Source organism: Barbus barbus (assembly GCF_936440315.1).
Source record: "Barbus barbus genome assembly, chromosome: 9".
In the NCBI taxonomy this organism is placed as follows: Eukaryota; Metazoa; Chordata; class Actinopteri; order Cypriniformes; family Cyprinidae; genus Barbus; species Barbus barbus.
Genome location: NC_136737.1, coordinates 31,180,620 through 31,196,287, shown reverse-complemented (window position 1 = coordinate 31,196,287; position 15,668 = coordinate 31,180,620). Strand labels below are relative to the sequence as shown.

Here is a 15,668-nt window from a genome sequence, read left to right as displayed (position 1 = left end):
TGGAACCGCAAAAGCTTCTTTATTCTTTAGATTATTAAAATATTGTTCACATGATGAAAAAAATGGTTCTTTCAAGAACTGATCACTGAAAGGTTCTTTGAGGAAGCAAGAATGGTTCTTCTATGGCATCAACCCCCATTTGTAACTTTTAGTTTAAGAGTGTATAATCAAAGAATCCTAATGGAACTTTTGAGTGAATTCCAAAATAACGCAAAAAATAAACAGTAGAGCTTTTAGAAAGCATAGTTCGAGTTGAACTAATAAAGTTCCCAATAACATAAACATCTCTGAAGGACATCAAGAAATCCTTCAGGCTTTTAAAACTGTAGTCCTGACCAAGTAGCAAAACTTCGCAAGTCAAACTCTAAAAACCTAAAATGAACAACTAATCCAGTAGGATCTAGAAACTGCAGTAGAAATCCTGAGAACATGAAACCATATCCTCTTCTTTTTTTTTCATGAAAGACACGAACACTCCTGTGGCCACATCTCATGGGTTCAATTAATCAGGAGATCCAAACAGAAACTCTTTCAGCTTACGGGTCACTCCACAGAACATCATGTTCCACTTTTTATGGCCCTCAAAAGAGAAGCTTCAGATCTAACATCTCACACCTCCCCAAAACTCCTCAAGATGAACTACAGCTCAGGCCATGCATGTTTCATTAAAGACCACACAGATGTGATGGTTCACTCCTGGAGGAGGTTGCAGAGGAACCTTTGAGATATATCTTGACTCATACTTTTATTTTTTTAATTTGGAACCTCAATGAAGTCTACATGCTGCATTGCTGTGGATATTTGAATAAACTTGTACTTGACCAAAGCAAAGTCTAATTAACATTCAAGGAGTCTAAGTCGATGCAATTGATATTCAGCTGGTGTTTTCCCTAATGATAGATGTGCCTCATGAAGTTCCCTTAGCCGCCTACAAATATGCACCGCAATCTAGTACAGATAAAAAGACAGAGCCCCTTCTCCTTTCACAGTCGATAATGCCCGTGTTATTTTACAGGCCTCCTCAGCCATTACTGTACTTGGGTTTCTGGAAAAGGAGGGTGGATTGGTTTATTCATATAAAAACACGAGTATCCTTTAGTTCAGTGGTAACACACTGGAACATTTTGTTTCTAAGCTTTGCATTGGCTAACACAATGACTGGAAAGTCTGTGTAAACTCGCATCAAACTGCATTGAATCCAGATTAAATCCAGATTCTCGACTAAACTTCGCGTTGGCTGATAGTTTCGTGCGCATCTATGTCTAAACTAGTAGTGCATTCGGAGAAGAAGTGAATCATGAAGTTTCCGAACTACAAGCATGTAAGTTAGTGTGTAATAAATGTGCTCGCTCCAGACGGACAGATAGATGCGTTCTTACCTTCAGCGATCAAAGTGAACGCCAGGAAAACACTCGCGGCGCTTGGGAGCTTGCGCTCGTGCCTTCTCGTCCATAAACCCATGGTTGAAGTTGATAAAAGCGACGGGTATAAATGAAAGGCTCAAAAGTTCATGTATGTACAGATACTGCGATTGTGATCGTATAAACGCTAGAATCCGGTTTCTCGGTTCCTCGAAGCGAGTGTTTCAGGAGTGCATGCGCGTTAGTGTGGAGCTGGCTGGATGTGTCAGGCGCTCCATGCTGAATCCAGCACAAATCTCCTCGAAATGGAGACAAAGAGCCCCTCTGAGCGTGTGTTTGAGGCAGTGCTGGGGGTTCGTGTGAGCGCAGGAGTCGTGTTTCTCTCTCCAGTGGGAGTGGATGGGTGGGAGGGCTCTACTGGGCTGCAGGAAGGTAAGTGGAGACCAGTGACACCAGTCCCTAACGAGTTACTTTCACTCCGTTCACATGACCGAATGCATTCAGCATTATTTCAGACAGCCGCATAAGTAACACAGTTGTTCAAAAGAATAGCACCTGGTCTCAAATATCAGTTATTCTTCATCAGGACTGCCCTCTGTTGGTCAGATCCACTGGTTTGCTGCAGACGTGCACTCGCAGGTTCACGTGCACCCGCATCAGTGGCATTAGTTCATTGTCATTTTGTTGACTTTATTATTACTTGTCTTTTTCCTTTAAACTGTTTTTATAAATCACCTGGCAACTGAAAAGGTATTTTACAATATATGGATAATATCATGTATCTATCTATCTATCTATCTATCTATCTATCTATCTATCTAGAAAATCTATCTATATTAGAAATCAGTGACTTGCAAGCAATCGTTGTGCATGAAGAAACAAAATCCTGAAACAGATTTCGGATGGGCTCCTGACTGAGGCAGCATAATAGTTTAATGATCTACAACAAAGTGAATATTTATTACTACAATACTGATTTCCTGCGATATTACATCGTATATTGGCCACAAATGTACATTTACACACAAACTGATCATCAAACTTTCAGACACCATCTTTATTTTTGAGCTCATCTTTCAACCTTCATCTTTATTTTTCAGCTTTCGTCACTGGAATATCATTGCATTTATCATGAGATGAAGGTAGCTCAGTAGACAGGATGCAACACGAGCACTGGATGCGGACGTGCCAGAGGCAGCACTTTTCAGTTTTCGGACGTAGGCGAAGTGTGCTATTTGGGACAGAGCCAATGCATGGAGAAGTCCTGCATACTGTGTCTCCAGAGAGAAGTCTGTCAGTTTCAGTTTGCCGGTCCATCCAGCATATGTTGTGAAGCTGGTATGCTAGTGTCCCTACCTGGATTCATAATTTAACTAACAAGCCTCCATTGATCGACTAATTCCATGAGATTGATGGAACTGGTTGATAACCAGCATTTTTTTCCATCGTGGCTATGCTGGTCCCAGTGTGATGGTACCTAAACAGACATCCATCTGTTTTTTGAGCAGGTTTTTTTAGGCAGAGCACCGTGGGAGTTAGTTTGCTAAATCATTAGGTGAGAGAATAAGCTAAGTTAGCACTTTCAGTGTGAGATTGGTGTCACCTCTGGGACTGTGTGGAGATTGAAAACAGGCGCTCCCGGTTCTGCAGCTTCACTCATGGGAGTGTTTGTCAAAAGTGCTTGCCAAGGCTGATCCTGCTAATTCAGACGGCTTACCTTAAACCATAGATTCTAGTCTACACTACCTAGGGTACCTTGAATTAATGGAGCCCAATTAGTCTTCTAACAGCTCACCTGCTCACTGTTGTACTAGTGAAGGTGACAGTCAACTAAATTATTAGTTCATTAGTTAAAACCATTAAAAACATATTGTTACCTGAATTTTTCTTTAGTGCTTTTCACACACAAAAAAAAGTAAATCTGACAGCTCTAAAAATAATGTTTGAAAAAAATACCTGTTTCCACTGATTCCCTAAAACCCTTTTACACCCCGTGCCACACACGATCTGGAGTTATTTCATTTGCAACTACCTGCCTGTCCCAAATGGCATCAGGATAACTGGTTATTGTCCCACCACACCCACCCAGATGCCCTCTAGTCTTGTAATAAACCTTTGTCAGAGTGGCATCACAATTGTGTGTTCAATGGATTTTTCTCCTTTAAAAAATATAGACAAAAACTCATAAAACAGCTGTGATTACATGCATCTGAAATCACTTATTATAAATTATAAATAAGTATAAATGATTTTGCTCGTGCTCATTACAAGTTTGGACTTTAGTGATCCTCGTTTATCTAGTTATCCATCATTTATTTAAACAAAAAATGCAAAGCGTGTTAAGCTATTGTTTATAAGCCAAGTGTTCTTTAAATAGAGTTTATTTGTATTATTACAGACTTGAGGGGGACTGTGCAAGTTTTAAATCACTTTGGCAAGGCAAACATCAATTAAACGTACAACCTAAGCCATCAATGTCACAAAAGCAATTAATCAAAACAGTGCTTTAACGAGTTGCGCTGATGTTTTACACACATTTGTAAAATATTACATGAATCACAGCAGTAAAATACACTGATAAGTAAATGCAGTTACATCCTTGAGACCAAATAGCGCTCAGATACAATACTGCTGCAAAGGGATATTTTGCCAGGTGGTCCCATTCATTTGAAGAAAAAGCTGTGTTTAGATATACTAGACTTCATCTGAAGAAAAGAGATCAACAAGCATACCCGTAAAAACCATACTACTGCCATACTTGTGGCAAATGACTGATTTAAACTGGAATACACCACTAATATCTAACAGGTAATAATTGGATTGGCCCGTTAGATAAAAATGTAGAAGTTTTAGAAATAGAAAAGCTCTTGCTGATGATTGTCTGATAAATGGTTTGATAGTGTGTTACACAAAGTACAAAAAATATTTTAATTTACAAAAGTTTTCCGACAAAATTTCAATAACTGTAAATATATAAGTATCGAATCTTAATACCAGCTGCAAATCTCAAAACTGAACCTGTTTAGCTATCAACATATAAAGCAAATGACAAGCTACAAATGCCATTATTGAAAGATTTAGTTGAGAATATCATAATATCTGAGTCATTGCCGACACCATGTTAGGGCACTATGGAAAACCTAGAAAAACTATTTTCTGCACTAAAACAAATTGAACAATGAAAGTGAATTCAAGTAGTGTATAATAATTAAATCACGCAGAAAACACAGGAAGAATAATGAATCATCTTCATACTATCAGAGTTAAAAAATAATGCCATTGTGAAGCCACCCACTGATATCTCTTCCATGTGTTGACCCTGAAATCAACAGCAGGCTATATACAGTGCTAATGGAAGTGTGTTATCTAGATCCATTGTGCAATAAACTGTAGTTTCTTTTCTCGCTGATTAAAAACAAATGCATTGCACTCACAACAATACAAAAGGATAAATGGGTTTTGATTGTGACAAGCTCCGCCCCTTCACTTTGAGACATTGAGCTACTCAAACGTCTCTACTGGCTTAACAGGCGAGCTGTGAAACGTTCACGCGCCACGGCGAATGAACCAGATCTCATTTCTGCGCTGGGGCACGCCGGGATTCTCATACACGGCTACCATGTAGCGGTCTTGGAGAACATCCTCGGAGTTGCCCAGAAGCTCCCAAAGGATGCTGATCTGATGAGAGATGGTCTCCTCTGTTGTAGTGCCATAAAACACCCTAGAATGGAAGAAAAGTTCAACTTTAATCATTCTAGAGCATGCACACAGGTCTAAAGGTTGAGCTCCAAGGGTCTGGTTTGGAAGGGTGGTCGTGTACCTGGTTATGACCGGGATCGCGTCCCTGTGAACGATTCTGATATCAGGGTCAGATGGTTCAGGTGGTCTGGCCTGGAACTCAGCGGGCAGATAATATGCAGTCATCACGTCCTTCATGAAGTTAGTGCCGTTGTCTGCCATCCTAATCTCATTCACAACAGGTACTGACATGCCAAGGTACCGTCCTGGGGACACAGAGCCTAAACTGAGCACACTGGGAAAATACATGTTTTGTACGAAACAATCACTGTGATTATTATGACAAATATTGTAATAGAAACTTCGCATTCTATAAGAGGGGTTACACACGTGTTAATAAAACAAAACTCTTACCCAAAAGTGAACTGAAAAGAGGCCATTTTTTGCATTCACACTGAATCTGGATTTAAAGAAGATTCAAATATCTGTTTTTGGTCCACTTTAGTCAAGTTAGTTTTTTTTAGCCCGTTCACTAATGTTTTGGTGTTTATTTCACCTGATTTTGATTCAACTAACTGTACAGCTTAAGGTGCGCTGATATTGGCAAAATTACTGTGTGAATCTGGACTCAAAATTAATTCAAATCTGTTTTTTGGTCCACTTTAGTCAGTTTTTTTAGCCCTTTTGTGTTGTTCAGTTGACCTGATTTAGATTCAACTAACTGTACAGCGTAAGAAACATCTGCTCCATGACTGTGTAAGCTTGTTGGGTGGGTATGATATTCCACAGAAAAAGCTAATTGTTTTACAGCAGCAACAAATGCACATGTAGGCTATAGCTATCACTGTAATTATGACAGTGATGTATTTACAAGAGTGAACTGTAAGATACACTTTAAAGTTATGACCCGTTTTAAACAAAAAACAGAAAACTAAATTGTAACAAACAATAAAAGGCAAGGATCTCAAAGCACCGACTTGAAATAGTTTGGTGGTTAAAGTTTACCTGTTGAATTGTCCTTGCAGATGAAGCGCATGAGTTTCATAAACGCATTGGAGATGCTTTGCTCATACAACATGTCTGCTTTATTGACACATGCCCATTTTCCTGGAGGATACACTCTCTCCTCGTACAAGACCTCACCAAGCTGCACAAACACAAACAGACGCTCATCAACAATTACATTTAAACAAATCTTTTTTAGTAAACATCATTCAATAACTAAATATGTCAATGCTTCTTGAGTACTAGTCAAAATGCCAAAAGTACAAAAATAACGTGCACTTATGTCAAATTTTGATTATACTTATTCAAAAATCAGCCTTTTGTTTTAAAAAAGAATTAAGAAACCAGGATGTTTGAAAATTATTTCAGCTCAACCCCTCCCCTTTCAAATCTCATATCACATCGAAAAAGCATTTATTTTCCATAAAATAAAGGAAATAATCAATAGGGTAGGGTTAGGTGTAGGTAGGGCTTAAGTGTCTCAATTTGTTGGCATCCATTTAATAATCTGAATTAAAATGATAATTTACCCTCAATTCGTTATTGCATACTGTTTTATAATGTACTACAATAATGAAGTGCAGATAATTGCCAATATTTACAATAAATAGTATAAATATAGAAAATCCTGCATTTTTTACTGTAACTAGCATCTATCGTTATTTTCACTTAATTGCTAAGAAAATACTGCTATTTTCACTTAGTGTAGCCTGCATAGCATCTATTGCTATTTACACAGTGCAAATAGCCAAATGAAAACTGAAAAGTTGTTCTAGTGAAACAATCTAGTGATCATCTCTGATTAATTTCAAAGTGGAAGTGTTGCCATTTTCCTAATTGAAGACATGTTTTGCCACATGTTTCAAGATCCAGTGATCACAAACTAACAAAGTAGCACAAATGGGCTGATTTTACCTTCTCGTGTCTGGAGATGGTGGTAAAAGGCACTTGCTCTCGTTCTGAGGTCTGGTTCCTCCTCGTCATCTCCTCAATGGGTCCTCTCATCTCTACACAAAAACCAGAGTCACTTCACTGCTGATCTGAAAGCATCTCTGATAAGGTTTACATTGATCTAGATCAGCCAGGGTCATTTCTACTCCCACTCAGTTTCCATGAGGAGGTCTCTCAGTGTGTTTCTGTCTTACCTCTGGGAACAGACACCTGGTGTGTCCTTCCCACCGCCTGCCAGTGGGCATACATTCGGTCCTGCTCCTCCTCATCCATTGGCTCGGAGCTGTCGGTAACGTCATCGTCCACCTGCTCGTCATCCAGTCCGTCGAGGTCCTCGATGGAGATCAGAGCCATTCTGACAAATGTCACGTCGAGAGACTGTGGAGCTGCAAGTCAATCAGGAAGCTCTTAAGACAGAAAATAAAGGAAGAAAGAAAATTAGCTCAATTATTTGTCAGAGCAATGGTTTTGATTGTCTATATTAACAGGGTATCGGCATTCACTATTAAATCATCAATCTGCTAGTCTTGATTTGCTCTCAGTGTCCAATTTATTGATGAAAGAGTCATTTTGTGCATTTAAATAAATATATAGAACCAAAATGTTTCTTAAAGCTGCAGTCCCTAAGTTTTGCCTCTTTGTCACCATCTGTTTGAAAACCTGCACCGGCTATAGCACGGATGAATCTAATGTTTTGAGGAGTATGTGTGTCAGTCACCGCACCGGTGTGGATATTTAATGTACTTCGCAATCACAGATTCTAGCCTACGTCTTAGAATATATGACCCAAATAAGAATTTTCACCATATATTTGCCATCTGAACAAGTAAATCTGCCACGTTTGTTCTGACCAACTGAGGAAAAAAGCATTACCATAAATCGCGCTACCAAAGGTGATTAAATTTTAAGATTGGTTAGCTCATATCACATCGTGCAAATTATTATTGTTATTTTGTATTCTCTAATTATTAATGTTAACAACATCAGCATTGCGTGACTATGAGTATAGTGTGTATTAGCGTGTATATTTCAGTTTCTGTACAGTCTAATCTAATTGTCTAATTTCATATTAAGAAATTATTTTGACCCAAAAAGCAAACTATGCTCCCTTCGAACTGGTTTTCTTTAAAATACAAATCTTGTGTAATCCCAGGCTGTAATCTGTAATCAGAAGCACGTTTAAAACTGGAATATAATTTAATTTCATTCACACGTGTTTCATGCAACCCTTTCTGGATTACAATTCGCCATCAAAATGATACATTTAATTATTCTAGCTGCTGTGAGAAAAGGCTATAAACGAGCAGCCACCTGTAGGAGATACTAGCCAGGAAAACTTCTTCATGTTTACAGACGTGACGTAATGACGCAGTACCAAGCTCGAATTTCCCGGAAAAACCTACCCGTACCACTCAAATTAGAAAACATTATTATAAGATTTATAACCGTTGTGAATCAGGCTAAAGTAAGGCGATAGTTTTGAACACTGTCTGGTTATGTACTTGCTCAAATATTGATTTCGGATCGTCTTTAACCAAAAAAAGTTACGGACTGCAGCTTTATATAGATACATCAACTGGTGTTCCGCAAGGATCTATCTTGGGTCCAATGCTTTTTGCTATGTATATAAATGATTTTCATCTTTCATGTCCTGGCATCAATATACAAATGTATGCGGATGATACAGTGATTTATATACATGGTAATAGTCTGACACAAGTTGCAAATGAACTTACCAATTCTATGGTTAATGTGTCGGCATGGCTAAAAGAGAATTGCTTACAACTAAATGTGTCCAAAAAAGCAGTATGTTTTTCTCCAAGTCTAACAGTATTATTATAGAGCCGGATGGTTACGTGTCAGGGGTGAGGTAGTGCAGGTAGTGCCTCTATGTGAATATCTAGGAATACTGATTGATTCTAAACTTACATTTAAAGCTCAAGTTAAAAAGGTTTGTAAGCAGGTTAAGTTTAATCTCTATAATTTTAAATTCATTAGAGATTACATGTCATTAGAGATGTATTCTATGGTTATTTCTCACATGACTTACTGTTTAACCATCTGGTCTCAGGGGAGTTCAGTGACTCTAAAACCATTACAGTCCTTATACAAACGTACTTAAAGTCTTCAATAAGAAATCGGTACATTATCATCATTGTCCAATACTGAAAAAATATTATTTGTTAAATTGGGAAAACATGATTAAATATGCAAACGTATGTTTGATGTATAAAATTATTTATGGTGTATCTTCTCCCTCTCTTGGTCAGTTAGTTCGTATCAGAACAACTGATTATCTCTCTACAAGAGGCGCATTAAGAGGAGACTGTATCATACCGCTTAGACAAAGTAAATTGAGTCAGTCTGCTTTTTGTGTCAAAGCTGCACAAGAATGGAATACTATTCCAGCAACTATACGAGATCTAGACACACATGTGCTTTATTTAGGGTTCAGTTGAAATCAGTACTCTAACAGCAATCTTAAATCTGCTAGCCATCCTATTATTGTTTGTATTTTGTTTGCATCCTATATTGTTTTCAATAGACTACTGTATGATTGTATTGTGTAATTATTACATTTTCCATTATGTATTTTTAATCAAATGTTTTTAGGGTGACTTGTAACATCTTGTCCAGGGACTACGGATGAAATTCTGGTATATTTACAGAAATGTTCTTATTAATGTACAATGTCCCTGTCAAACTAAATAAAGTAAATACATAGGTGGCTCTTAAAATAGATATAAAATGTGGATATCTTGCAATTCTGAGAAAAAAAAATTCATTAACTTTCATATAATTTCAGAATTGTGATATATATTAAAAATTACTTGTATTTATTTTTTAATTCTGTGGTGAAAATAGGCTTCCATGGAAAATGTTAAGTTAAATCTAACATTTTATTACATAATATAATAGCACAGTTTTTTTTTTTTTTTTGCAGATTGAATCCAAACTTGATAACCAAAATGCAAATAGACATGAAAATGTGTCATTTGCACAGGCATAAATAATAGGCTACTAAATAATACAAGTTTAACGAGTTTTTATCATCTAAAAAGCATTTCCATGCTGTTGGTGTGATGTCAAAATACAAAAATAAACCATGTTTTTTTTTTAAATACATTAAGTGAATATTATTTATATGAATTAAACAGTCTAACAAAATAATCTGCTTCTTAATAGCCCCCTTCCATTATTACTTGGGAAACTAGCCCAGCTGTTAAGCTGGCATTGTAAAAGCACCAGCATGGCATGATCAGTCTTAATTACTGATAGCACTACTAGGAAGTGCCAACAGGGTTTCTATTGTTTTGACTCAAAAACACATGCATGCATGCATACAGCTCCCTAAAACTGAAAACCCATTTCTCTGGACCCCACATGTGTATTAGTGCATAAGCACAGCATGTTTTAATAACAAACACGAGCCATCTCAAAAGCTGAAGCGATCAGCAATCACAGAAACAGGAAGCATAAATAACTTGACTGCAGATGCACGACAAACGGAGGAGAAATGCAGCAGTGGATTTGCACACGAACCTCTAACTTATATCATTTTTCAATGCTCTGTATTATTATTATAAACATTAGCCCCCAGTAAACGGAAATGTGGAAAATATGACTTTAATGACGCCCAGAGCAAATGTTACACACGCCAAACACTTCCGTTATATAATATCGATGGTTTGGGCCGTGACTTAAAATGTAAAACAACGTATTATTATGATAATTAATAATGACCTACTTACCAGAAGACACAACAGACACAGCTCAAAGCTCTGATCGCACTGCGCATGCGCGGAGGAGGAGTGCTCTAGCATGCGCTGCTCCACATGTTTACAAACACCTTTTTAGTATGTTTTACCGCGTCCATAAGCGATATCTTCTGTTTTTGGGGAAACACGCATACAATGTTCCAACTCACTTGAAAACACGTTTAAATAGCTGTCGAGATAAATCAAATATACCTGTATGGATCAACACAAATGTCAAGACCCGCCCACTCCTGTTAGCCAATCACACGCGCGCGTCTGTGAATACTTACATCGGATTGGCTGACATGTATTTTAGGTTAAAGTTAACAATACGATAGAAATCATTTAAAGTAATTTAAATGCTGATGTTGGTATTTTCTGCACTTAGTTTCTTCCTCAAAATAGATTTATATATATATAAATTGACAGTATTTTTTATTAATTAGGTATAAATCATGTACAGGCTGTATTTCTATTATATAAAAGCTGTTTGATTCTACATAGTGTGTGGATTAATGAGATCACAAGACCAGCTGAATGAGGTAACCACCTTTTAAATCTGAAGCATTAAATATGAGGTTACACTAATTATTTACTTATAACTTATTATTGCTTTAGATAAAGTTATATGTAAAACGTTATAAAGGATACTTTCACGACTCTACCCTTGCCGTGACTAAAACATGAGCAAATTTAAGTATTGACGTAGAAATAAAAAATGAAATGGACATTGCATGATTTCACTAAAACGTTTTATTTTAATCAAGCCAAATTGTTCATTAAAGCATCTAGTTTTTGCCCAGCCAATGACTCTCAACAAAGTGCTTTCAAAACATACTTGGATGCTTAGACAAACAAGCAGCAGAACCCTGAGAAGTCCATGTACGCTGGAGCATGAACTGATTAGAAGCCTTTTCTATATAAACCAACTCCTCTTTACTAATTAAACAGCCTGCTCAATAACACATGTGGACTGTACAGCTTGCACATCGTTCATGTAGCACAAACATCAAACGGATGAACGTATATATTCAAATTCCATATATACAGATTCCATATATATTCCAAATTTTCAATAGCAATGAAAAAATGACAAGATGGTTGCTTTAAAACTTGAACAGAGTAAAAAAAGTACATCACACAAAGTTACAGAAACACATGGGGCAGTACCTATACATTAGGACATATTCATCACATACTGAATGAGCGACTGGAATAAAACGACTGGCGTGCATGGCTGATGAATCAGGTCAGGAGCAACACAACACCTCTCTTGAGCTCTGAGTGAACAATGCTCGTGCACCGGCTTTCTTGTGGCTTTTTATCACCGGAGGTCAAATTTCACTCCTAAATATGTGTCAAAAGGATATTTCATACCTGAGAGAATGAGCCAGGTGGATTTCTGGTCTTTCCCACTGGAGTTAAAATCACTCGTTACATAATTCAGATCTGCAAAGCCTCCCACAGCAGCCATCACATTCCAGTGTTTTCAGCGTATAAAATATTGTAGTTAAGCCATATTAGGTTTCAAAAAGTAATGTTGAGGCAGTTGCTATGGGTTTAAGAAAGGTTAAAATAGTTAAAAAAGTCAAAAATTCTAATTCTGTGGATTTGGACATTTTGATCTGTGGCAGAGGGAATGATTAGCAATTAATATCTTCACCTGTCTGTCACGAAAAAACTGCAACATTTATTATGTTATATCTCATAATTCTGACTTTTTTCTCAGAATAACCTCATATAAACAATTCACAACAACGTTTTGTCTTGTAATTTAGTTTATTTCTCGCAATTCTGTGTTTCTTTCTCTGAATTCTGAATTCATAATTCAGTTTGTTTTGGTTTTTTTGCCAAGGTTAATTGTGACTTTTTATCTTGCAATTCTGACTTTTTCTTGGAATTCTAAATTCTCACAATACTGTTTTTTTCCCTCCGCAAAAGTTAATGGCAAATTTTATCACGCAATTCTGACTTTTCTCACAATTCTGAATTTACATCTTACACTTCTGACTATTTTCTCATAATTGTCAGATATAAACTAAGATTTGCAAAACCTGCAACCTGCGTTAAGGCTACATCTTAAATTTCAGGGGGGGTTTTATTTCCTGCCATGCATAATTTATTTCTCACAATTCTGACTTTTTTTTCTTTCTTGTAATTCTGAATTTACATCTGGCAATACTGCTGTTGTTGTTTTTTTGCCAAGATTAATTGCAACTTTTATCCTGCAATTCTGATATTTATCACAATTCTGAATTTACATCTTGCAATTCTGACATTTTTTCTCATGATTGTGATTGTGAAAGATTTGTGAGAAAAAAGTTGCAAAAGCTGCATATTTACAGTTTCTTTTTTCTTTTTTCACCATAGGTAATTATCTTTAATTTCTGTCTGTTTATTCTTAGAATTGTGAGATAAAAACTCAAGAAACAGTTGCAAGTAGCCCTTTTTTAATCCCTTGGCAGAAACAAGCTTCCATATTTTGGCCTGTACAGTATGACTTAGGAAGAATTTAGTTTTATGGAGCTTTTTGCTGTTTTTGGAGTATGACGGCACCCATTTCCATTCACTTTGATTTAACGGAAAAAAGAGCTGTTAGTTAAATTTATTTTTTGTGGTCCACATGAGAATGAATAAAAGACGAGTTTTCATTTCTGGATGAACCATTCTTTGAGGAAAAGGAAACATGCATGATTTATATGTGTAAACTCAGACGAAAAGCCAAAAGCGTTCATGATTAAAAACACATTAACCACAGCTTCCTACAAATCTAGTGAGAAATGAGTCAGAACATGTATGCATTTTCATTGGTCTGTGCTTTTGTACAGCTCCACTGTGCTTGAGCTCAGAGGCCTGCTGTTTCTCAGCGTCCTCGCTGCTCCCGAACCCTGTGACGAGACGACCGACAAATCAGCATTACTCCATTAATCTCCTTTAAAACAAATCAAATTAAACCCTGAGCTCACACAACAGCGGCCCTAAATCATCTCACCTGAAAAGAGTCGTTGTCATCTCCATTACTGTTCAGGTAACCGAGGGACGCGGCTCTCTTCATGCTGTGTGGGATGAAAAACAACTGATTTACAAGAAAGACTGTACCAGGCGGTAAAGCTGCTGAAGCTGGGTTCAAAGTTCAGTACAGTATAACATTCATGAATCGCTGTGTTTGTGTATCTCACTTCGTGTTTCGAGGTTCTGGTGGCATGGTTCCTTGAATTTTCTTCACCAGCATCTCGCTGCTCTTGCGCAGGACTTCCCTGAGTTTCCCGAAAGAGCCACTTCTCCTGAGAGAACCGTCCTGAACACAAACACAGTCCTGAGTTAAAACTGTTGCTGTGTGTTTTTCAACTCATGCCATTGGTTAAAGGGATAGTTCACCCAAAAATGAAAATTCTGTCATTAATTACTCACCCTCATGTCGTTCCAGACCCGTAAGACCACTAATTAAGATATTTTTGATGAATTCCGAGAGCTCTCTGACCCTCCATAGCAAGGACATCGGTAAAATAATCCATGTGACATCAGGGGATACTCTCCAAAATGGCACTATAAGGTGATGCGGAGGAGACGAATTGTTGAATAAAGTCGTTATTTTTGTTTTCTTTACACACAAAAAGTATTCTCATAGCTTCATATAATTACGGTTGAACCCCTGATGTCACACGTTTCTGAGCCTTGATCGTGTAAGGATCCTTACTGTATATGGGAGGATCAGAGAGCTCACGGATTTCATCACAAATATCTTAATTTGTGTTCTGAAGATGAACAAAGGTTTTACGGGTTTGGAACGACATGAGGGTGAGTAATTAATGACAGAATTTTGGGGTGAACTATCCCTTTAAGCCAATGCTGCTGTGTTGGGATTCTCAAACACACATTATAGCGTTTACTTTTCAGGGTCAACCAATAAATAACTTGCTTGCAGTTGTCTCTGAAAATTATGAGAGTATCTGATCATTTAAAGAAGTATAAATTTGGTGCGCTGCAGTGAGTTAGCACTGGAGACTTCAGTTTCAGAGCAATCAGTATTCACATTTGACTATGATGTAAACGAGACAAAAGCGATTATACAGAATATAGATTAATTTCATGAACAAATGGGTCCTAGTGATTTCATCTTTATCTTTTAAAGTATATATAATGGCAAATTAACAAAAGTGTCTTATTCTTTAACTGCTCGGCATACTAGCTTAGCATTCTGCTAGCCTGCAAGTGTATTACCTCTCATATTACTTTGGATCATTTGTTTTAAATGTACACATAATGAAATGCGAAACAATAAACTTTGAATACATATGCTGTATAGAGTGCTGAAGGAATGAGTTTGCACAAGTTTGCATTTTAGCATTTCCGGTTCCATTGTCCTGATAGCACACGTACATCTCCGAGACGTCTATTTGATGTCTGCATTTACATCTGCAAGACGTATTATTTAGGGTGTTTGCTCATCTGCAATACGTCTATAGGACGTTTCCTTTTAGATGTCAAATAGACGTCTATTAGATGCCTTTAAGATGTTTATGATTTAGACTGTATGTAAAACTGACATCTGAAAGACGTCTGCCAGACGTTTGTAGACCGCAGATGCTTTCCAGATCAAGAGATCTTTAACAGACATCTTGCAGACGTACGTCTGCTATCTTTTTAAAATGAGTTTTTTGGTTAAATGCCTGAAACAAGGTCTGTGGCGAACAGAAGCTCAAGAAAATGTTATGTTTTATTCTACAACATAAAACACAACAGTAATACCCACTCTATAATTAAAAAACAACAACTTTTATATGACTTGAAACTGGCAATTTCTAACGGGTGATATAAACTCACTATTCACATTACTCACACTCTCGCACACAAC

At 37.2% G+C, this 15,668-nt stretch overlaps 3 protein-coding genes across 4 annotated transcripts in view; all 3 read right to left on the bottom strand.

Moving 5' to 3' along the window:
* Positions 1-1,924, bottom strand: part of LOC306874645 (inactive tyrosine-protein kinase 7-like) — a 39,807-nt gene extending 37,883 nt beyond the window's left edge. Inside the window, exon 1 of the mRNA XM_079424813.1 lies at positions 1,380-1,924. Within this exon, the coding sequence (XP_079280939.1) occupies positions 1,380-1,461 (82 nt within the window). The 5' untranslated portion in view covers positions 1,462-1,924. The remainder of the gene's footprint in view (positions 1-1,379) is intronic.
* A 1,727-nt stretch (positions 1,925-3,651) lies between these two features.
* On the bottom strand, positions 3,652-11,073 carry LOC306874687 (heme-binding protein 1-like). Of its 2 annotated transcripts, XM_079424895.1 has the most exons (7): positions 11,027-11,073; positions 10,808-10,944; positions 7,250-7,462; positions 7,020-7,111; positions 6,105-6,246; positions 5,182-5,365; positions 3,652-5,082 (listed from the first exon to the last, which is right to left on the bottom strand). In XM_079424895.1, exons 3-7 carry the CDS (start codon positions 7,407-7,409, stop codon positions 4,908-4,910), a joined length of 753 nt encoding a protein of 250 aa, XP_079281021.1. In that variant the 5' UTR covers positions 7,410-7,462; positions 10,808-10,944; positions 11,027-11,073; the 3' UTR covers positions 3,652-4,907. The 2 variants fall into 2 exon arrangements, with proteins under 2 accessions (XP_079281021.1, XP_079281020.1); XM_079424894.1 differs by having other exon boundaries at positions 10,808-11,056.
* Positions 11,074-11,549: 476 nt separating this feature from the next.
* Positions 11,550-15,668, bottom strand: part of LOC306874678 (kinesin light chain 1-like) — a 36,851-nt gene continuing 32,732 nt past the window's right edge. The window contains exons 14-16 of the mRNA XM_079424882.1: positions 13,993-14,111; positions 13,806-13,869; positions 11,550-13,701 (exon numbers count right to left, since the gene is read on the bottom strand). Of these exons, the coding sequence (XP_079281008.1) occupies positions 13,618-13,701; positions 13,806-13,869; positions 13,993-14,111 (267 nt within the window). The 3' untranslated portion in view covers positions 11,550-13,617. The remainder of the gene's footprint in view (positions 13,702-13,805; positions 13,870-13,992; positions 14,112-15,668) is intronic.